This window comes from Sycon ciliatum, chromosome 2 (assembly GCF_964019385.1).
Source record: "Sycon ciliatum chromosome 2, ocSycCili1.1, whole genome shotgun sequence".
NCBI classification, from domain to species: Eukaryota; Metazoa; Porifera; class Calcarea; order Leucosolenida; family Sycettidae; genus Sycon; species Sycon ciliatum.
This window is the reverse complement of record NC_088644.1, coordinates 48,504,836-48,528,450: the sequence shown is the minus strand read 5'-3', so window position 1 is coordinate 48,528,450 and position 23,615 is coordinate 48,504,836. Positions and strand designations below refer to the sequence as shown.

At 48.2% G+C, this 23,615-nt stretch overlaps 2 protein-coding genes across 4 annotated transcripts in view; one reads left to right on the top strand and one right to left on the bottom strand.

The window, feature by feature from the left end:
• The window catches only part of LOC135810299 (uncharacterized), a 29,513-nt gene extending 18,345 nt beyond the window's left edge, over positions 1-11,168 (top strand). For all 3 annotated transcript variants that reach the window (XM_065323789.1, XM_065323788.1, XM_065323790.1), the window contains 3 exons: positions 6,606-6,799; positions 8,960-9,115; positions 10,257-11,168. In XM_065323789.1, coding sequence (XP_065179861.1) covers positions 6,606-6,799; positions 8,960-9,115; positions 10,257-10,474 — 568 coding nt within the window. In that variant the 3' untranslated portion in view covers positions 10,475-11,168. The remainder of the gene's footprint in view (positions 1-6,605; positions 6,800-8,959; positions 9,116-10,256) is intronic.
• Positions 11,169-18,688: 7,520 nt separating this feature from the next.
• Positions 18,689-23,615, bottom strand: part of LOC135810298 (uncharacterized) — a gene marked incomplete in the record, with an annotated part of 12,225 nt that continues 7,298 nt past the window's right edge. Inside the window, 1 exon segment of the mRNA XM_065323787.1 lies at positions 18,689-21,009. Within this exon segment, the coding sequence (XP_065179859.1) occupies positions 19,268-21,009 (1,742 nt within the window).

Genomic DNA, 23,615 nt, shown 5'->3' with positions numbered 1-23,615 from the left:
AACCTGTAACTAAAGACCACCGTGACTAGCGACCAGCCTGGTACTACAGTAAAACCTGTAACTAAAGACCACCGTGACTAGCGACCAGCCTGGTACTACAGTGAAACCTGTAACTAAAGACCACCGTGACTAGCGACCAGCCTGGTACTACAGTAAAACCTGTAACTAAAGACCACCGTGACTAGCAACCAGCCTGGTACTACAGTAAAACCTGTAACTAAAGACCACCGTGACTAGCGACCAGCCTGGTACTACAGTAAAACCTGTAAGTAAAGACCACCGTGACTAGCGACCAGCCTGGTACTACAGTAAAACCTGTAACTAAAGACCACCGTGACTAGCGACCAGCCTGGTACTACAGTAAAACCTGTAACTAAAGACCACCGTGACTAGCGACCAGCCTGGTACTACAGTGAAACCTGTAACTAAAGACCACCGTGACTAGCGACCAGCCTGGTACTACAGTAAAACCTGTAACTAAAGACCACCGTGACTAGCAACCAGCCTGGTACTACAGTAAAACCTGTAACTAAAGACCACCGTGACTAGCGACCAGCCTGGTACTACAGTAAAACCTGTAACTAAAGACCACCGTGACTAGCGACCAGCCTGGTACTACAGTAAAACCTGTAACTAAAGACCACCGTGACTAGCGACCAGCCTGGTACTACAGTGAAACCTGTAACTAAAGACCACCGTGACTAGCGACCAGCCTGGTACTACAGTAAAACCTGTAACTAAAGACCACCGTGACTAGCAACCAGCCTGGTACTACAGTAAAACCTGTAACTAAAGACCACCGTGACTAGCGACCAGCCTGGTACTACAGTAAAACCTGTAAGTAAAGACCACCGTGACTAGCGACCAGCCTGGTACTACAGTAAAACCTGTAACTAAAGACCACCGTGACTAGCGACCAGCCTGGTACTACAGTAAAACCTGTAACTAAAGACCACCGTGACTAGCGACCAGCCTGGTACTACAGTAAAACCTGTAACTAAAGACCACCGTGACTAGCGACCAGCCTGGTACTACAGTGAAACCTGTAACTAAAGACCACCGTGACTAGCGACCAGCCTGGTACTACAGTAAAACCTGTAACTAAAGACCACCGTGACTAGCGACCAGCCTGGTACTACAGTAAAACCTGTAACTAAAGACCACCGTGACTAGCGACCAGCCTGGTACTACAGTAAAACCTGTAACTAAAGACCACCGTGACTAGCGACCAGCCTGGTACTACAGTAAAACCTGTAACTAAAGACCACCGTGACTAGCGACCAGCCTGGTACTACAGTAAAACCTGTAACTAAAGACCACCGTGACTAGCGACCAGCCTGGTACTACAGTAAAACCTGTAACTAAAGACCACCGTGACTAGCGACCAGCCTGGTACTACAGTAAAACCTGTAACTAAAGACCACCGTGACTAGCGACCAGCCTGGTACTACAGTAAAACCTGTAACTAAAGACCACCGTGACTAGCGACCAGCCTGGTACTACAGTGAAACCTGTAACTAAAGACCACCGTGACTAGCAACCAGCCTGGTACTACAGTAAAACCTGTAACTAAAGACCACCGTGACTAGCAACCAGCCTGGTACTACAGTAAAACCTGTAACTAAAGACCACCGTGACTAGCGACCAGCCTGGTACTACAGTAAAACCTGTAACTAAAGACCACCGTGACTAGCGACCAGCCTGGTACTACAGTAAAACCTGTAACTAAAGACCACCGTGACTAGCGACCAGCCTGGTACTACAGTGAAACCTGTAACTAAAGACCACCGTGACTAGCGACCAGCCTGGTACTACAGTAAAACCTGTAACTAAAGACCACCGTGACTAGCAACCAGCCTGGTACTACAGTAAAACCTGTAACTAAAGACCACCGTGACTAGCGACCAGCCTGGTACTACAGTAAAACCTGTAACTAAAGACCACCGTGACTAGCGACCAGCCTGGTACTACAGTAAAACCTGTAACTAAAGACCACCGTGACTAGCGACCAGCCTGGTACTACAGTGAAACCTGTAACTAAAGACCACCGTGACTAGCGACCAGCCTGGTACTACAGTAAAACCTGTAACTAAAGACCACCGTGACTAGCAACCAGCCTGGTACTACAGTAAAACCTGTAACTAAAGACCACCGTGACTAGCGACCAGCCTGGTACTACAGTAAAACCTGTAAGTAAAGACCACCGTGACTAGCGACCAGCCTGGTACTACAGTAAAACCTGTAACTAAAGACCACCGTGACTAGCGACCAGCCTGGTACTACAGTAAAACCTGTAACTAAAGACCACCGTGACTAGCGACCAGCCTGGTACTACAGTGAAACCTGTAACTAAAGACCACCGTGACTAGCGACCAGCCTGGTACTACAGTAAAACCTGTAACTAAAGACCACCGTGACTAGCAACCAGCCTGGTACTACAGTAAAACCTGTAACTAAAGACCACCGTGACTAGCGACCAGCCTGGTACTACAGTAAAACCTGTAACTAAAGACCACCGTGACTAGCGACCAGCCTGGTACTACAGTAAAACCTGTAACTAAAGACCACCGTGACTAGCGACCAGCCTGGTACTACAGTAAAACCTGTAACTAAAGACCACCGTGACTAGCGACCAGCCTGGTACTACAGTGAAACCTGTAACTAAAGACCACCGTGACTAGCGACCAGCCTGGTACTACAGTAAAACCTGTAACTAAAGACCACCGTGACTAGCAACCAGCCTGGTACTACAGTAAAACCTGTAACTAAAGACCACCGTGACTAGCGACCAGCCTGGTACTACAGTAAAACCTGTAAGTAAAGACCACCGTGACTAGCGACCAGCCTGGTACTACAGTAAAACCTGTAACTAAAGACCACCGTGACTAGCGACCAGCCTGGTACTACAGTAAAACCTGTAACTAAAGACCACCGTGACTAGCGACCAGCCTGGTACTACAGTAAAACCTGTAACTAAAGACCACCGTGACTAGCGACCAGCCTGGTACTACAGTGAAACCTGTAACTAAAGACCACCGTGACTAGCGACCAGCCTGGTACTACAGTAAAACCTGTAACTAAAGACCACCGTGACTAGCAACCAGCCTGGTACTACAGTAAAACCTGTAACTAAAGACCACCGTGACTAGCGACCAGCCTGGTACTACAGTAAAACCTGTAAGTAAAGACCACCGTGACTAGCGACCAGCCTGGTACTACAGTAAAACCTGTAACTAAAGACCACCGTGACTAGCGACCAGCCTGGTACTACAGTAAAACCTGTAACTAAAGACCACCGTGACTAGCGACCAGCCTGGTACTACAGTGAAACCTGTAACTAAAGACCACCGTGACTAGCGACCAGCCTGGTACTACAGTAAAACCTGTAACTAAAGACCACCGTGACTAGCAACCAGCCTGGTACTACAGTAAAACCTGTAACTAAAGACCACCGTGACTAGCGACCAGCCTGGTACTACAGTAAAACCTGTAAGTAAAGACCACCGTGACTAGCGACCAGCCTGGTACTACAGTAAAACCTGTAACTAAAGACCACCGTGACTAGCGACCAGCCTGGTACTACAGTAAAACCTGTAACTAAAGACCACCGTGACTAGCGACCAGCCTGGTACTACAGTGAAACCTGTAACTAAAGACCACCGTGACTAGCGACCAGCCTGGTACTACAGTAAAACCTGTAACTAAAGACCACCGTGACTAGCAACCAGCCTGGTACTACAGTAAAACCTGTAACTAAAGACCACCGTGACTAGCGACCAGCCTGGTACTACAGTAAAACCTGTAACTAAAGACCACCGTGACTAGCGACCAGCCTGGTACTACAGTAAAACCTGTAACTAAAGACCACCGTGACTAGCGACCAGCCTGGTACTACAGTGAAACCTGTAACTAAAGACCACCGTGACTAGCGACCAGCCTGGTACTACAGTAAAACCTGTAACTAAAGACCACCGTGACTAGCAACCAGCCTGGTACTACAGTAAAACCTGTAACTAAAGACCACCGTGACTAGCGACCAGCCTGGTACTACAGTAAAACCTGTAAGTAAAGACCACCGTGACTAGCGACCAGCCTGGTACTACAGTAAAACCTGTAACTAAAGACCACCGTGACTAGCGACCAGCCTGGTACTACAGTAAAACCTGTAACTAAAGACCACCGTGACTAGCGACCAGCCTGGTACTACAGTGAAACCTGTAACTAAAGACCACCGTGACTAGCGACCAGCCTGGTACTACAGTAAAACCTGTAACTAAAGACCACCGTGACTAGCAACCAGCCTGGTACTACAGTAAAACCTGTAACTAAAGACCACCGTGACTAGCGACCAGCCTGGTACTACAGTAAAACCTGTAAGTAAAGACCACCGTGACTAGCGACCAGCCTGGTACTACAGTAAAACCTGTAACTAAAGACCACCGTGACTAGCGACCAGCCTGGTACTACAGTAAAACCTGTAACTAAAGACCACCGTGACTAGCGACCAGCCTGGTACTACAGTGAAACCTGTAACTAAAGACCACCGTGACTAGCGACCAGCCTGGTACTACAGTAAAACCTGTAACTAAAGACCACCGTGACTAGCAACCAGCCTGGTACTACAGTAAAACCTGTAACTAAAGACCACCGTGACTAGCGACCAGCCTGGTACTACAGTAAAACCTGTAACTAAAGACCACCGTGACTAGCGACCAGCCTGGTACTACAGTAAAACCTGTAACTAAAGACCACCGTGACTAGCGACCAGCCTGGTACTACAGTAAAACCTGTAACTAAAGACCACCGTGACTAGCGACCAGCCTGGTACTACAGTGAAACCTGTAACTAAAGACCACCGTGACTAGCGACCAGCCTGGTACTACAGTAAAACCTGTAACTAAAGACCACCGTGACTAGCAACCAGCCTGGTACTACAGTAAAACCTGTAACTAAAGACCACCGTGACTAGCGACCAGCCTGGTACTACAGTAAAACCTGTAAGTAAAGACCACCGTGACTAGCGACCAGCCTGGTACTACAGTAAAACCTGTAACTAAAGACCACCGTGACTAGCGACCAGCCTGGTACTACAGTAAAACCTGTAACTAAAGACCACCGTGACTAGCGACCAGCCTGGTACTACAGTGAAACCTGTAACTAAAGACCACCGTGACTAGCGACCAGCCTGGTACTACAGTAAAACCTGTAACTAAAGACCACCGTGACTAGCAACCAGCCTGGTACTACAGTAAAACCTGTAACTAAAGACCACCGTGACTAGCGACCAGCCTGGTACTACAGTAAAACCTGTAAGTAAAGACCACCGTGACTAGCGACCAGCCTGGTACTACAGTAAAACCTGTAACTAAAGACCACCGTGACTAGCGACCAGCCTGGTACTACAGTAAAACCTGTAACTAAAGACCACCGTGACTAGCGACCAGCCTGGTACTACAGTGAAACCTGTAACTAAAGACCACCGTGACTAGCGACCAGCCTGGTACTACAGTAAAACCTGTAACTAAAGACCACCGTGACTAGCAACCAGCCTGGTACTACAGTAAAACCTGTAACTAAAGACCACCGTGACTAGCGACCAGCCTGGTACTACAGTAAAACCTGTAAGTAAAGACCACCGTGACTAGCGACCAGCCTGGTACTACAGTAAAACCTGTAACTAAAGACCACCGTGACTAGCGACCAGCCTGGTACTACAGTAAAACCTGTGACTAAAGACCACCGTGACTAGCGACCAGCCTGGTACTACAGTAAAACCTGTAAGTAAAGACCACCGTGACTAGCGACCAGCCTGGTACTACAGTAAAACCTGTAACTAAAGACCACCGTGACTAGCAACCAGCCTGGTACTACAGTAAAACCTGTGACTAAAGACCACCGTGACTAGCGACCAGCCTGCTACTATCTGAGACCACTTTGACAGGCACGGACGGTCTCACATTCATGTATGGTTGTGCGGTGCAAACCTCTAACTAAGGACCACCTGCCACTAAAGACCGCTTTCTCTGGCCCCGAGAGGTGGTCGCTAGTCACAGATTTTACTGTGCTTTCAGGTGGATACTAACTTTCGGGCACGGACTGACTTTCCGACCTGACCTGTGTGTAGTGGAGAAGTCATTTTTCATATATGTAAATTCTATGTGCTGCATGTGCGAACCGTACAATTGCATATTTCGGGCAGTGTGTTAATCGAGCTCAGCTTGACTTCAACCGACAGAGTCAAATAAATTTTAGGGATATTTATTTCGGGCAGTGTATTTATTGACTCAGATGGAGAGCCAAGGTTTTATTTATACTAAAGAGAAAGACTGTTGGAGTGCGCATCCAAGATGTGCTAGAGCTGTTAGCCAGTTAGTTGTAGAATGTCAGTACCGTCGGTCAGTGTCGTGCAATGTTATCGCATGAACTGATTGTTTAGTAACTGGTGGTGTTAGTGGACAGTATAGCGTAACTTGTAGTTCCTTGGTCCTTTCTCTTTTGTATAAGTGTATTTATTTACGGGCTTTTTCGGTGCATTGCACGCGAAACCAAGAGTGGTGACTCAGCCTTTTCTTCATTGCTCTTTTGTCTTCTGTTTTCACCTTTAGTCTGACGTTGAACGGGGTATTTGAAAAGCGCAAGCAGGCCGACAGACCAACTCCGGCGCCGATAGTGGACAGCCCGAGAGCTCTGCTGAACTTCCGACGAAATAGGGCTAGAGACGCATGCAAGTGTCAGACGGGTGTACTGCACCAAGTCGGCGAAACGCCCAAACTGCGCAAAGTCTGTCAGTCAGATTTCGGTAAGTGAATTCTTATTTTTTTATACAATGCAACTAGGGGTGAAACAATTATACCGAATACTCGAGTACTCGCTCGGTTTTTTCAAAAATAATCGTACTCGGAATAAATCAGAGTACTCGTTCATACATGGTACATGCATTTACCACAGAAATCTGCAGTTTCAGAGCAGCAGTCGGCAGATATTGATGTGCAGACTGTGTGATTAACATTTGTTCACCAGTAGAGAGAGCCCAAATGACCCGCCAACCAATACACTCGAGAAAAATGACTGCCACTCGGTTCAATCAGGGTTGTATCATGTAATTTTAAGGCCCTTGGTGTGCAATTTTTAGGAGATGAAGAATACTCGAATACTCGAATATTCGATCGGAGAAAATCAGAGTACTCGAACTCGGGATCTCAGTGCCAACTTTCACCCCTAAATGCAACACAATATTGTTCACAACAATAACAAGAGACAGGAGGAAGGCTTGGCAGTATTGGACATACAGTTATGCACCACTACTCAAAAACGGTCTCTTGGCTAAAAATTCTTCCAAGAACATCCGAGTTTCAAGAAAAATAATATTATTTTTGGAAGAATTTTTAGCGAAGAGACTGTTTTTGAGTAGCGGTGCTTAACTGTGTGAGTACTGAACATAGCCTGTAAATTTTAAAGGGGAAGTATACCCTAAAATCAAAAAAATTCACCAGTTGTAATCTTCGGGGTGCTGAGTCGAATGGTCTTGGTCCGAGGAAGCTGAGACGTTCCCTTCCTTCTTTATTCCCAATCGAACTCGCGCACTTCCACCAAAACTGGGTGACTGCACCCTACTAGATGGGGATTTGTATGCAAAAGTCACTAAAAGCGTCTTTTCCTTCTTATAAAAGCACGGATGACCGCGATTGGCCCATATGTTGTAGTCTTTTGGACGCTGAGTCGACTGGTTTTGCTCCGAAAAGGCTGCGAATCAGCGTTCAGCCCATATTCCCAATTGAGCACGGATGAGTAGGCGGTCACGTGCTCATGCGTACACCAGTCACCTGGTGACCATGCCTGCAGGCTTCAACTTTTACAGCGTTCCTGTCACTGGAGTTGAACCTTTGAACCTTTGAGTTGAACCTTAGTGTCTCTCGAACCTTGTTCTCATTTCAGACCAAGTCTTAGAGGAGTGATCTGTGTCGGCTTTCTTGCTGCTGTCAGTAGCCCATACTGACCAACCACCAAAATCTCAATCCCTTGACAAGACATGCAAAATCCCTGGATTTCTCTCAAAATCCCTGGATGGCACAAAAACAAGTTAAAAAGAGCTTTTCCCGCCAAAAAAAAAACGTTCGACTCTTCAGATCTGAGTACAGCACATGCACAGTTCGACCCGGGTACCCTGCAGTGCAGTTCGATCAGTCGGCACCCGGATGTCAGTGGAGATGATCTTGCTGGTCATGTCTTGAAAGTACCCTGCACAGTTCGAAGTGCGAGTGAGCATCGTGATTTTTTTTGAAAAACCGGGACATTCAAGGCGAATCCATGGAGGTTTCAAGAAAATCCTGTACCAGACAAAACTGTGACTTTTCCGGGAGTTTGCTTGAAATCCCCGGGACCCCGGGAGTAGTGCTGATTTCCCGGGATTTTCCCTGGAAAACCGGGAGGGTTGGCCAGTACGGTAGCCACGCATGTGGATATCATGGTCTCACTCACATGCGTGTACCAAACACACCGGCACACACACCTATATATACGCTTACACACACTCCTGCACACTCCTGCACACATACTCGCACACACATACACGTTCTCACGCACCTTTTTTCTCTTTCTCTCTCTCTCTCTCTCTCTCTCTCTCTCTCTCCTTGTCTCTCTCTCTCTCTCTCTCTCTCTCTCTTTCTCTATCTATCTTTCTTCCTTTCTTCCTTTCTTCCTTTATCTCTCTCTCTCTCCCTGTCTCCCTCACACACACACACACGTACGCACACACACACACACACACACACACACACACACACACACACACACACACACACACACACACACACACACACACACACACACACACACACACACACACAACACACACACATACATACACACACTCTCTCTCACACACACACAAACACCTCACTGCGGAACAAACATATGTATGCGTATGTGCGTGTGATTGTTTGTGTGTCTGTACACTCAGTTCTTCTGGCCGCTGTGAATACAACCAGCAGTGTCGGGTTTGGCGTGACCATACAGACGGTGTTCCGTATCTCTCGTGTGGCAGTATCCGTGCTGCCCGACCACCTTACACAGCTGTCTATCCAGGGCAATATCAACCTCAACCATCGGACAGCTAGTGAGTGGCTTCACATGATGTCATGCCCATCCTGTTATTATGCTGCCTATCCCCCCCCCCCCCCCCCCCCCCGTCTTCAACAGATCCCTTTACTGCCAAGTCCCCAGCATGCCTGGCAAAACCTACCTGCTTCTTGCTCAAGGCCATTACAGCCACTGCCTTTCAGCCACCAGTGTATGTACACACTCAGATGGATTTCAGATGTGCACTCAAAATCCTGAGCACAATTTTTTTGAAAACGGTTGTGGTATAGTCGTTCGAAACAGGACCCTGATACTTCCTCTGCCACTAACCCTACAGGCGTGTAAGACGCTGATTGTCTATCTCTCATCGGCATGGGTGGTGTATGTCCTTTGGTGGAGAACAGCCCGTCCAGTCCAGTGCTGTGTGATGATCGTTCAAAAAGTGTAAATCCCTGGGTGCTAACACAAATCGATATTCTCCTTTCCCTGCACCTGTTATCCCAAGAGAGTAGTTGGGTGGACACACCCATTCCCACAGCACTGCAAACGAACCGATTCCTTTTACATAAAACGTTTCGGCAAAATTGCCATCGTCAGGTACGAAATGAAACAATGATTGATGATTGATCGTTGTACTCGGTACGTAAAAGGAATCGGTTCGGTTTGCAGTGCTGTGGGAATGGGTGTGCCCACCCAACTACTCTCTACGGATGAAGCTGCAGGATGCCTCACAATTACTTCTCACCGTTATCCGAAAGCACTATAAAGGCCTCACTTGTAGTGAATAGAAAATCATAAAATTGAACCAGGCACACACAGAAAGTTCATCAGTTGTGCAATTATTTTGCACCAAACCCCACTATACCCCCATAGAGTGGTATTGAACCTGCCACGCCGTGCTGCAGTAGAATAGGAAAAGAGAGTAAGTTATTGTGTCAGTTTCCGAGGGGAACTCACGGCGCTCCCTAACACGTAAACCCAGCGGCAGTTGCAGCTCCTAACGGTGGGGGTGAGTGGATAAGTCTCACGACTCAGGGGAGTCGGACCCGCTACGGTAACTACGGTATTGACGGTACCTGTTTTTGCCCCCAGGACTGTGTTCATCCCAGCATCATTCAGCACCATTGAACGGAGAAAGAAATCATTGCTCTCGTGTCTGTGTCTGTGTCCGCTGCCAGGTCGTGCGTGTCAATGTAACATTTTGGAATCCGGTCGCCAGTACCTGTTCATGGGCCAGGACGACGGCGTGCTGGGAAACCTCATCATCGACGCGTCGTCCGCCATCTACCCCTGGACGGGCGCCATAGCAACGCATATTCAGCACAGCGCTCGCCGTTGCTTCAAGCTACGCTGGCTGGAAAAGCAGTACAACGCGACACGCGATGGTACAGCCTGATGCAGCCAGTCGCGATGGCCGGTTGGTCGGACAAGTCGGAGAAGGACAACGATGTGCACGGATAAACATGGTTGTAGAAGTGAGGGTAGCCCTGCCCTTCGCAGCCTGGCACCATATCGTACACCCCGGCGATCGGCCGTGAGGTTGATAGTGCGGGTGACAGTTTGGAGAAGGACACTCTTCACAACGGCAATGCCTGCTAGCAGTAGTTGTCAGACACTTCGGAGTGGGATTGCATGTATGACCATGCTGATGAAGCATGGTGTATGATTCATTGGACATTGACTGGATGGGAGACTGAACATCGCTTCACTTATTCTCACCTCATCACGCTCCTGCATGCCAACGCTCGGAGCCTCTTCAAAAGCATTATCATTTCACGGCCATTGGCCCCACAGTGCGTTCGTCTCAAATCGCAGAATTATTTTTTTGAATCCAGGGCATGGTGATCTGTTGAATCAACGACTGAAAAATATGAATTCATGATTTCTCTGTACATGCCTGTATTGATATTCTATTATATACCCTCCCTCCCCCACCCCCCCTTGAATAACCTAGGGTCTATCGGCCATATCGGGTCAGTTCTGTTTCTTTTACCAGGATTTTCAGCTTGAAGTGCATTCTTATCTACCGGTTTTAGAAATCTTTCCACCCGACTTTGAGAATTCCTCGAACCGTAACATGCAAACTATTATATACGCACTTGTGTTCGGATCCGATGCCGTGCGCGATGTGCCTCGTGTGTAGTGTCATGCTTGCGTGAGGGCATTGGGAAGTAGTACGTGGTCCTTGGTGGTTGATGCCGACAGAAATAGTGACAGAATTTCGTACTTTCTCACCTCACGTATGTTTCATGCATGTTTGGTATGTGGATACGGGAAGGGATCGGAATTCAAGGAAATGCCTGCCATAAAGGTTTGGTACTGTATGGTTCTGCGAAGTTCACTGCTTGTCGAGCTGAATCTGCAAATCTTTCGAGCATTTTATCCACCAAGGGCTAGGTGGTGCTCAGGGTTGTCATTCAGCCTGCTCTCCTCTCCGTCTGGCATCATGTGTGCTCAGCATGATGTCGCGTCTGGGTGGAGCCGAGAGAGATTGAGTACGTATAGCCATGATCTGGTGCTGCAGTAAAACCTGTAACTAAAGACCACCGTGATCAGCGACCAGCCTGGTTCTGCAGACCACTGCACCAGGCACGGACGGTCTCACATTCATATTAATATGGTTGTGCGGTGCAAACCTTTAACTAAGGACCACCTGCCACTAAAGACCGCTTTCTCTGGCCCCTCAAGGGGTGGTCGCTAATCACAGGTTTTACTGTACATGACCGTATGATAATGAGTTGACCTGGGGTATAACTAACAGTCGCGAATAATGACACAATATTCAGACGTATTTGGAATTTGCACCTTTCAGGGTCGCTATCCGCAAGGTTACCAGCAGATTTAATGTGCTGTTTCTCAGTTATTGAATGCTATCGGCGCTAACAGGCAATTCCGCTGGCATTTTTTGTAAAGAAGTTCACAACCCTAGTAGCTGCCTGGAGATTACAATTAAAAAATTAAAAAAATGTCACGGTTCGCGTGAGACTCGGCTGGAAACCGAATTTTCCGCATCCGTAGGAACGCCACCACCCTTCAGGGATCAAGGCGCAGATGCAGCTCCTAAAGCGGTGGTAGGTGAGTAGATCAGCTGACCAGCAAGTGGTCAAAAACCAAAAATCCCATTCACTGCATCCATGTTTTCCTCGACAATAAGCACATTGCTAATATTGTGTTTCCCTAGTCTTGTTGTTAACCCCGTCCCACCACAAACAGGCGTGTTTTCAGTGCCGGTAACTATCGACTTGTTGACCAATGGCATACGAGTCGCACAGCGCTGTAGTGAACGGAGTAACGCTTAGTTATCACGTGGCTGTTGTCAGTCAATGTTTACAGCTGTTTTGTTACATACATTCCATCACTACCAGGAACTCCATACTCTATAGTGGTATACTCAGTACTGCTAACGACTAACGCCACGGGCAGGAGAACGGTGATCTTGTTACGCCATGATGTCAGTGAATTGCCTATGTTTTGTTTTGCTTGGCTTGTGTAAGGTTGCACTCAACAACAACAGCAATGCTTGGCTTGTGTAAGGTTGCACTCAATAACAACAACAATGTTTTGAAGGTGGTTGTCAAGGAAAACCTGGGGTCGAAAGTCAGCTCCTGAAGTGTTTGCATCATCCAGAGAAGGGTACTATCATTTTCACGGCTTGATGTTGTTTGTGTGATGTTGTTTTGAACGCTCTCTTGCTGCACGCCAATCTGATGTACCTTCACATTATTCGCTCAGAGCTCGGTTCATGCTGAAGAGCTAGTGTCACGTAACCGTTGATGCTGTTGTTGTTGTCACTGAAGATTGTCTCCGGGGTGCAGTAACTACATCATTACACTAACTTCGCTATGACGTCATGTAGTAGCTCGCACTGGGAAACTGTTGACTGCTGTTGAGTTGGCGTGTCCTTTTTGCAGCTCCTGTACTGGTGCATATTTGTCATCATAGTACATGTACCACGCACATCACCAGGAGTATAATTGTAAGCTCCCAGGGTATTTACTCTTGATACCACCGAGCTGCGTGCGTCAACCAGTCAACAATAGCAGTGGGCGTCTTATCTCTCTTCCATCTATTTACCGTCACCGCGCTCTGCTCGTGACAGATTCATGAAAACAAGCGTCTGTCCGCGCTCCAATCCCAAACTGCCTGAAAAGGTACCGTTGGCACGGAGCTGGCCTGTGCGGAATGCGGACGTCGCGGGATATGAACGCTCATCGCTGGCGCAGACAGACAAGGCGCGGAGACCGTAATGGAAGCAGCCGGTGCCAGTGGGATGTGTAGACATACTTTCCTGGGCCCTGAATGATATGTAGCCTGTCCTGCCTGTAGGGCCATCCGCGCTGGGGCTCTGGGCCGTTGGCAAACAAAACAATCCACTTGTCGACTGTCGACTCTTCTTGTTTTCTGGCGTCGGTGGCAAAAACGAGCCTTTTATGTCCCGTGCGTCAACAACGCGCCTGTCATTTTTGTTTCATCGCCAAGCCGTGGCAGAATCAACACTGTCACGATGGATGCTTTTCCCCAACAAGAACATCGCGTGGATATGCGTTGTAGACGTACACGACCGTACGATTGTGCTGTACTGTAGTGCTTTTAGGGAGGTGCAGCAGCAATGCCAGCACTCGCCAGCATCCCCCCACGTTTGCCGCCTTGTTATAGTACATGTACCTACACTGGGAAAGGATGGAATTCCCTTTAGAGATCGGCTTATGCACCTCTAAAGTCCCTGGCGCAGTGATGCCAGTCCGTAGCTGGCCACGACTACTGTCTCCGGGCTGCGGCAAGGCCAACGCTCTGGCTTGACCATGACGCGCGTTTATTGGCAGCGAGTTGGTTGGTTGGTTCCATGGTATAATTATTACAATTTACGTGGCCAGAACGAACTTGCATTGCTGCTTTCATGCGTGGACAAGTGAACTGTCTAAGCTCTCACAGAATGACGAATGGGCAGGAAAGTCTGACGCACACAAGTGCAAGCTAGGGTTTGTGTGTTGGCGTCAGTGGACTACCAGTGCTGCGGAACCTCAGTCTCCGGCCGCCTTGCTGGATCACTTTTGCTCGGCCACGAGTTCTCGCCGAACGTGGCACGGGCCGGTGCATACATCTACATAACATTTCAAGCCTGGTCAGTGGTCTCCGGCCACATCTGAGTTCCATTGAAAAGCCATGTCGTGGGTCCGACTCCGTCACTCGGGCAGCAATTCCCCTGCGAACAGAAGTACAGTAAAACCTGTGACTAGCGACCACTCATTGGGGCCAGAGAAAGCGGTCTTTAGTGGCAGATGGTCCTTAGTTAGAGGTTTGCACCGCACAACCGTACATGAATGTGAGACTGTCCGTGCCTGGCGAATTGGTCGGTAGTACCAGGCTGGTCGCTAGTCACGGTGGTCTTTAGTTACAGGTTTTACTGTACACACCAATAATTGGTAATTCTGTGCCCGCCGAGCGCGGAACAAAGATATTTTGAACATGAATGGAATACAAATACACGGTAATTGTGAGTTACATGGGAGCTCGCGCTTTTCCTGCCGACTTGAAATGACTGGCTCGCGACAGCCTTCCACTTCCAGGGAATACGAAAAGTGAATCCTCACTCGGCAAACCTGCAAGAAAGCACCTTTTTCACACCACTCCCTGCTCACAACACAGGTTTTCGGGGAACTCGCCCTTCATCACCGGAGCTTGAATGGGGTGATGAGTTTTGCTCCCCGAGGCCAAAAACTAAAGTACTTGGGACACTACAATGACACTCTTGTTTTTCACTTTTTGATTTGTTCCTCCTCCTCCTCCCTTGCCCAAACGCTTTTTTTATGTCGCTCACATGTTTAAAAGGAGGCCGATGGGACATCGCCTGCCAGAGCGCCAACTACCCTCCCTGCGAACTCCAGACAGCAGCAGCGTGAGTCAGTGGATGTGCAGAACCAGGGAGTCGTAAAATATTTTACGACTCCCTGTGCAGAACGAGCGCTGAGCACCGTTGGGCATTTGCAGCATTGTTGCCCGGCTTTACAGTTTCCTGAGTACTCGCAGACTCCATTGCAGCCCCTCACAAAAGTTAAACAACCAAATCACAAGATACCCGCCAACCATGTAGGGACCCGCGGATTCTGCTCGAAAAGGTGGCAGATTCTGCTCGAAAAGCAGTGAAATTGGCAGAACCATACAAACCTTATGGCGGGCAATTCCTCGAATTCTGCTCCATTTTTTTATCCACATACCAAACATGCATGAAACTTACCAGAAAAAGTACCGAATTCTGCCAATTTTTCTGCCGGCAGAATCCGCCGGACCCTACAACCATGCCAACCATGCATCGACTAGGCGCCAGGCGCGAACTGATGGTGGAAGTGGTGAGCAGGAGAGCTCTGTGCCAGAACTTTGCAGCTTAGAGAGCGTGTGTTTACCGCCATATTGCCAGGTGTGTCTTTACCACCATATTTATCAACCCACAAGATGCCTGCAAATTTCCGAAACTGAGCCCAAGTCACTGCATTTCATTGATTCATGGAGTATAATGGTACAAAGATAGTGTGTGTGTGTGTGTGTGTGGTTGGGGACAGGGGGTCAATATGTCAGTGAATAGTCCCCAGCATGAACAGTCATGTAGTCTACAGCGTGACCATAGTAACCATAGGCTGTAGCGTGACTATAGCGAGACCATAGTCTATAGCGAGACCATAGTCTATAGCGTGACCATAGTCTATAGCGTGACCATAGTCTATAGCGTGACCATAGTCTATAGCGTGACCATAGTCTATAGCGTGACCATAGTCTATAGCGTGACCATAGTCTATAGCGAGACCATAGTCTATAGCGTGACCATAGTCTATAGCGTGACCATAGTCTATAGCGTGACCATAGTCTATAGCGAGACCATAGTCTATAGCGTGACCATAGTCTATAGCGTGACCATAGTCTATAGCGAGACCATAGTCTATAGCGTGACCATAGTCTATAGCGTGATCATAGTCTATAGCGAGACCATAGTCTATAGCGAGACCATAGTCTATAGCGTGACCATAGTCTATCTCTTAATTTGCTAAATCCTATATATAGGATTTTGGTCATATTTTTCAACCCAAAATGGGTGTGGCATGAGCATAGGGAAACGTATGTGACCAATTCTTCCGCGTTAGGTCTTAGTCGATATGGAGAGTTGAATAATATATTTTTTTCAAATGCTAACATCTAAGGCTCATCTTCTTGCGCAATATTTCTAAGGCCTGTGCCCTATTTTTTGAATCCTATATATAGGATTTGAGATTTTACTGGACCTTGTTTTATCCTTAAAATTGGTAGTTTCACGACGGCATGTGCGATATGTCGTCATGAAACCACCCCGTGCCACACCTGTAATGTTCTTTTGCACATACACTGCTTCAGTCCTTCCCATGACACCAGCTGAACAATGCTGCTCAAAATTCCAATCCTTTCTCAAAATGGGTATTCATGATGTCCTATGAATCTAAAAAGTAAACATTCATGCCTCAAACATATTTACAGCTTCTAATAAAACCATTATGCTCTTATTATGGGTCATAAATGACTCATGATGACCGATAACAACGGCATAAATGTCACTTATTTTCAAATCCTATATATATAGGACTTTTGCCCAGCAAATTAAGAGATAGCGAGACCATAGTCTATAGCGAGACCATAGTCTATAGCGAGACCATAGTCTATAGCGTGACCATAGTCTATAGCGTGACCATAGTCTATAGCGTGACCATAGTCTATAGCGTGACCATAGTCTATAGCGTGACCATAGTCTATAGCGAGACCATAGTCTATAGCGTGACCATAGTCTATAGCGTGACCATAGTCTATAGCGAGACCATAATCTATAGCGTGACCATAGTCTATAGCGTGACCATAGTCCATAGCGAGACCATAGTCTATAGCGTGACCATAGTCTATAGCGTGACCATAGTCTATAGCGAGACCATAGTCTATAGCGAGACCATAGTCTATAGCGTGACCATAGTCTATAGCGAGACCATAGTCTATAGCGAGACCATAGTCTATAGCGAGACCATAGTCTATAGCGAGACCATAGTCTATAGCGAGACCATAGTCTATAGCGAGACCATAGTCTATAGCGAGACCATAGTCTATAGCGAGACCATAGTCTATAGCGAGACCATAGTCTATAGCGAGACCATAGTCTATAGCGAGACCATAGTCTATAGCGAGACCATAGTCTATAGCGAGACCATAGTCTATAGCGAGACCATAGTCTATAGCGAGATCATAGTCTATAGAGAGACCATAGTCTATAGCGCGACCATAGTCTATAGCGAGATCATAGTCTATAGCGAGACCATAGTCTATAGCGAGACCATAGTCTATAGCGAGACCATAGTCTATAGCGAGACCATAGTCTATAGCGAGACCATAGTCTATAGCGAGACCATAGTCTATAGCGAGACCATAGTCTATAGCGAGACCATAGTCTATAGCGAGACCATAGTCTATAGCGAGATCATAGTCTATAGAGAGACCATAGTCTATAGCGCGACCATAGTCTATAGCGAGACCATAGTCTATAGCGAGACCATAGTCTATAGCGAGATCATAGTCTATAGCGAGACCATAGTCTATAGCGGGACCATAGTCTATAGCGAGACCATAGTCTATAGCGAGACCATAGTCTATAGCGAGACCATAGTCTATAGCGAGACCATAGTCTATAGCGAGACCATAGTCTATAGCGAGATCATAATCTATAGCGAGACCATAGTCTATAGCGAGACCATACTGATAGTCTATAGCGAGACCATACTGATAGTCTATAGCGAGACCATACTGATAGTCTATAGCGAGATCATAATCTTACGTGATTTCCCCTACGGTTCATGTGCAGCAGAGCCCCGCAAATGCCGGATGGCCCCTAATAAACATTTTATGATGCAGTTTGTGCAAGTTTACCAGACTGCCGCTAGCTCTATCAATAATATCAAGAGTACATACAACACACTACAAGTACATAACCCCCAAGAGTGTGCAACTGCCTGCACAACCTCTATGCTGTGCTGCGACGGCAGAACTTCGCATCACGTGAGATGGTTCAAAAGGTTATGCTGGCAAACAGTGCAAAGTGACCACAAGAGAGTTGTACCCAAAGCTGGGCTGCGTACAACCCTGTATCTATCATGCACAGAGTGCAAATAATGTGTACGGGTTCATCACGTGATGTGAAGTTCTGCCGTCGCAGACCCCATATAGCCATAGCTGGAGTTGCACACTCTTGGGGGTTATGTACTCTTGATATTATCAAGGCCAAAATATCCAAGAGTCCATAATCCTCGGGGGATTCTGGACTCTTGGTATTATGGCCAGGTGACCTTGATATCTTGAAGTTCACAGGTTGTGCAAAGGTGGTGTTCAGAGTTTCGCGCCAAACGCACACCCAGTACCCCCCCCCCCCCCACTTTACTCAAGCTTGCTGTACGATGGAAGGTTGGCAGCACACCACAAGTCATACTATAGCCATGATTATGGTCTTGATATCGACATACAGTGCTATACGGTATTGGGTTAGTAGGAGTTTGTTGCTCTGGTTACAGGTTAGGGGCTACATCAGGTGCAAGACGCTGATGAAGCCGGGGGGGGGGGGGGGGGGAGCTGAAAACTTGAAACCACGACGCATTGCTTGCGGGCGTGAGATTGGGGTAGGAAAGGTCGCGTGTTGGGGCAAACGTTACCGAAAACTACAATTGCAAGCACAATAATCAATATTACGATGCGCAAGACTCCTTATTCAGCCGCGTATGTGCACGTGCGTACACGGACCAGTGCTCGGCACAGCGCCAGGGAAAGTGACGAGGTGCTACCGCAGAACGGTTGTTCAAGCACAGTCACTGCCACCACGTCAGTGCGTCACAATTCCCGCGAGGGAGCCAACACCGATCGATGCCGAACAGAGTACCTACGGCACAAATGCCATCAGCGCGTCAAGACTTGGACAGCATGTTACGAAAGCAGCTTGTTACGCGGATCTGAAGCATCCCAGTGCTCATGTGCGTACACCAGCTCCATCATTGGCCCTCAGTTCCCGCCGCAGTTGAACACGGTAAACTTCTGCCCTCGGATCTCTACTCACTAGTTTATGCTTGGCTAAGCATTCTTCCCACTGGGTGCAAGGAGAGAAGCATGCATGGTCTGTTCAACCTTTTTCAGCCGGGAATCATCAGACTAGCGATGCCCGTCCACTAGAGTTCATGGAGGAAACGAAATATTTCGAAGGGCCCTGGCTGTACTGGTTGTAGATGTCGTCCGGCTCGTCGGCTGATCTTCGAGACGTATCCGCGGCGCTGTAGTGGCTTGGCGATTGAACGACAAACCGATCCTTGGGCATCTTGCCCAGACTGTGAAGCTCCTGGCCGGGATCCGTCGTCTCTGATTGGAGCCCTACTGTAGGTGCAGTGTCAGCCTTGTGGTATTGGTTAGGCGGCAGGGTGGGAGTTTCGTACACGTCTTCCTGCTCTAGTTCCATGACGGGTACAGGCCTCCTCGCCTTGCGAGCTTCCTCCTGTTGCGTCGTGTTAGTTTGCTGCGGTGGAATATCATTGTATTCGTTGTGCTGCAGGGTTGGCTGCGACACAAACGTCGACGGTGGCTCCCAGTTCGGAAGTAGTTCTTCCGGTTCAGGTTTCGACAGATGCCTTCTCAGCGCAAGGGGAGAATGGCGCATGGATTGACTCAGACGAATTATCAGAGACGGTTTCTTCTTCTCCACGGATTGGAAAGAACTGTCCCCAAGCGTTTCGAAAGCACTGCGCTCCTCGTTGATGTCATAATCCGGGCTGGCCTCTATCGCCGCAGTAACTTCCGCCTGAAACGTGCTAGCGCCAGTGGTCATATAGAGCTCTTGGTTGCTGTATGGTTCAATGGAATGCCTGCTGTAGGGCTGAATACTGTGCTGTCTGTATGGGTCAATCGAGTGATCGGTGTACGGCTCAATTGAGTAATCCGTGTACTGCTGGCTGAAGTGCTCTCCGTATGGCTCAATGTCACCATTGCTCTGCTCGATGAACTGCTGACAGCCCACCGCTGATAGGTTCTTGAGAGTGTGCGAGGACACCTTCTGGGTCAGCTGACGACCAGCCCTGCCCAGGTCCTCGTACACATCGTACGGCTCTTCAAACTCTGCGGCTGCGTCGGTGGTAGCCTGATTGGGCAGTGCGGTTGGCAGCTCATTGTACGACAAGCAGGCCGACCTGCCATCGCCATCTCTCAAGTCCAGTTCGTAGCCGTCCTCAGCTCTTTGTTCTGGTTCGGATGGGATCCCATTTGCTAGGCGTGTAGCAGCACCGAGGACCTGGTAGACGGTGCTGTTGGCTTCCACAACTTGCCTGACGTCAGGCGCAGCGGACTTGTGCCCGAGAACATCCGCATTAAAGTTACCGCGGGAATGTTGACTGGTCGTATATATGTTAGCTTTGTCGTCCGTCGTCCCCTGTGCACACAGCTTATTCTTTCCGCGCATGGACGACGCCTTGACGACCTTCTTCATACTCTGGCGCATCTCCTCGCCGTCAAAGTACGTGTCTTCTTCGGGCTCTGGGGTGTCGTCGTCCTCTTCTCTGAGCCCTCCTCCGGCGGCCAAATCCGGATTGGCATTGTTCCTTCGCTCCTTGCCACGGAAAGCGTCGAACGTGGACGGTCGTTCCTGCAAGCCAAACTTCCCTGGCGGTATTTCGTAGATGCCCAGGGAGGCCATCGACGTAGCGGACTGCGCTGATCGCAGCGGCCGGAGCGGGTCGCTGGTCTCATACTCAGGCGCGGTAACCAAGTTAGTGGTGGATGCTGCCCGGAGCGGCTGCTTCCGTGAGTCCGAGGTCGACGAAGCGTCGTTGTTGTCAAGACGATGGTTTCCGACGCCGTTGGCAACAGACCAGCTGCTCATGTTCCACGTTCTCGGCCATAATCCTGCTCAGCGTGAAACAAGACAAGCAAAACATGAACACGTTCGCAACGGTGCGTGACCATGCCGCACGCTCCAGCACACGCCCACGAGCAGCCGCACGCGTGCAAACACAGACACAGGTACACACACACACGGGCAACACACACACACACACAGGCAAACACACGGACAGGCAGACAAAAAACAGATGTACAGGCACACACGCACACGCGCGCGCGCGCGCGCGCACACACACACACACACACACACACACAAACAAATGAACGTTTTTCCAACTTTCTTTCCCATATCATTCCGTCAAACTGCTGACTAATCGTCTGCTATTATGCTCCAAATCATTGTTTGGAAAGGTGTGCTCGTTAAATAGAAGTGGGATGCAGTGAGTTACTGTCGGGTGACGAAGAACCCTGACTTGAAGAATGAACAGGCATAGCAATGTATATGCGGTGACTCAACTGTGCATAGCCTGTAGTACATGCAGATAAGAACGGTCTAGGCTAGTAGGTTGAGCCTCCCCCTCCCCCCCCCCCCCCCCCCAGTTCTTCCGCACCTGACAGTACTGTATGCGAGCTAGTCTGACTTGTTTCTATCGGTAGCTCAAAAAAGGCAGTCCTTTACCTAACGATTATTCGTACAGGTCACATTATGGCATGTAGACTGCATAGTGCTTTCAACAATAATAGTTGTACTTTCAGATCATTGGAGTTTGGTGTAGCCCACATCCGTTGTTACTGAGCACTCAATGCTAGTGTGGCTTTCCCAAATATTATTTCTTTGTTACCCTCTCCCATGCCGTTGTACATAAGTTCCCGGTCACACATGCACTCAAAAGTAGCGGTTCCGCTGAAGCGATGCCGCAGGAGCGGAAAATACCATGGCAACTGCGAGAAGCGGAACTGCGGCTCCAGCGGAAAGTCAAATGCGCTGTCTCCGAAATTTTGAGAGCAGCACGCTCGCTTCCGTGAAATACACCACGGTCTGCTGAATATGGACTGCTATAAGAAATTTGAATGCGTATGATGTCTGTGCAACAAAATATGCGGGGCAGATACCGTACTCGCGCGATTAGAGCCCTCTCTTGAATAGTGCCCTATCTCGAATAGTGCCCTAGTCTCCAAGAGCCCGTGACAAATAAAGCCCTCTATTGAATAGTGCCCCCCCCCCCCCCCCGGTCTTGTAACCAAGCCCATGTGCAAGTTTGGTGTTCTTTTGCTAATGTTCTTGGCCATTGCTTTGCACTGGTGTTTTCAGGAACAAAATCGCACGTCTTGTTCCCGTTTCTGTGGAGTCGCGAGCGTTTACAGTACACTTTAGGCTCCGTTTTTCTTTGTTTTATGCTGGATGACGCAAATGTGCCAGCAATGAAAAAATAGTGCCTCGCTGCCGTAGACCCTCGCCACCGAAGCGGCACCCCAGTGCATGTGTGACCGGGGCAGTAAGCGGTTTGCCACGGATATGTCATTAAAAATAATACTGCAAAAGCCATATAATTATATAATTTAGTGCTAATTCTGACGAGTTAACGAGGAGAAATCAGTCGTTAAAATAGAAAACGTTCGACAGAAATTGATACATATTGTTGCTACTGAGCGTTGAGAATGAGTGAGAATCGTTACCTTTGGTACACGTAAACTGGTCAATTTGGGGAAATGGTTATACCGTTAAGTACCGCCAGAGCGCCCCGTCTCGCGAGAGCGCCCTACCTTGATTTTACAGCTAGAGAAAGGAAAATCGTATGGCAGAGAGCAACGAAGTGTGTACGATGTGAGAATCTTAGTGTACTAAGGTCACACTTGGCAGGTTTTTGTGTGGAGCTTGTGTCCGCTCGAAGGTACGGATTGACTGCAAAACGTGCAATATGTGTACAAGGTTCATGTCGTATGACTTACAGACAGCAGACCACCTCCACAATACGACCACGAAAGGATGAGATGGTGGGGCGCTCTGGCGGTACTTTACGGTAATTATATGTGTGCATCGTTAGAATAATGGCTTTTACAGTAATAATATTTATATGAGGAACACGGATGTTGCTACTGGTGCTACAAGGAGACCTACTGTAAAAGCAGGATTTTTCGTAGTGTAATAATATGTTTGGTATTCTCCAAAATCGGCGGGTCTGTGGAGGGGAATTTTCGGTAAAACCCGTTTTCCAGGTCAGTGTACTGGTACCATTGTGCATGATTGTACTGGTAGAACCGGGATTTTCCGTAAAAATTGTCGGCACCAAAGTTACCGAAAATAGAACCACACCAAAAATTTCTGCTTTTACAGTATAGACAGTATGAGCACAGGAACGTGTGCATGCAGTCATGCAGTCATGCATGGCATGCAGTCAGGCAGTCATGCATGGCATGCAGTCATGCAGTCATGCATGGCATGCAGTCATGCAGTCATGCATGGAATGCAGTCATGCAGTCATGCAGTCATGGAGTCATGCATGTTATGCAGTCATGCAGCCATGCAGTCAACACACTCACACACTGGTATATTGGCACACGCATGCATGCATAGAAATGCATGCACATAAACACACACGCGCATGCATGCACACTCACATCACACAAACACACGCATGCATGCATGCACACTCACAACACATAAACAC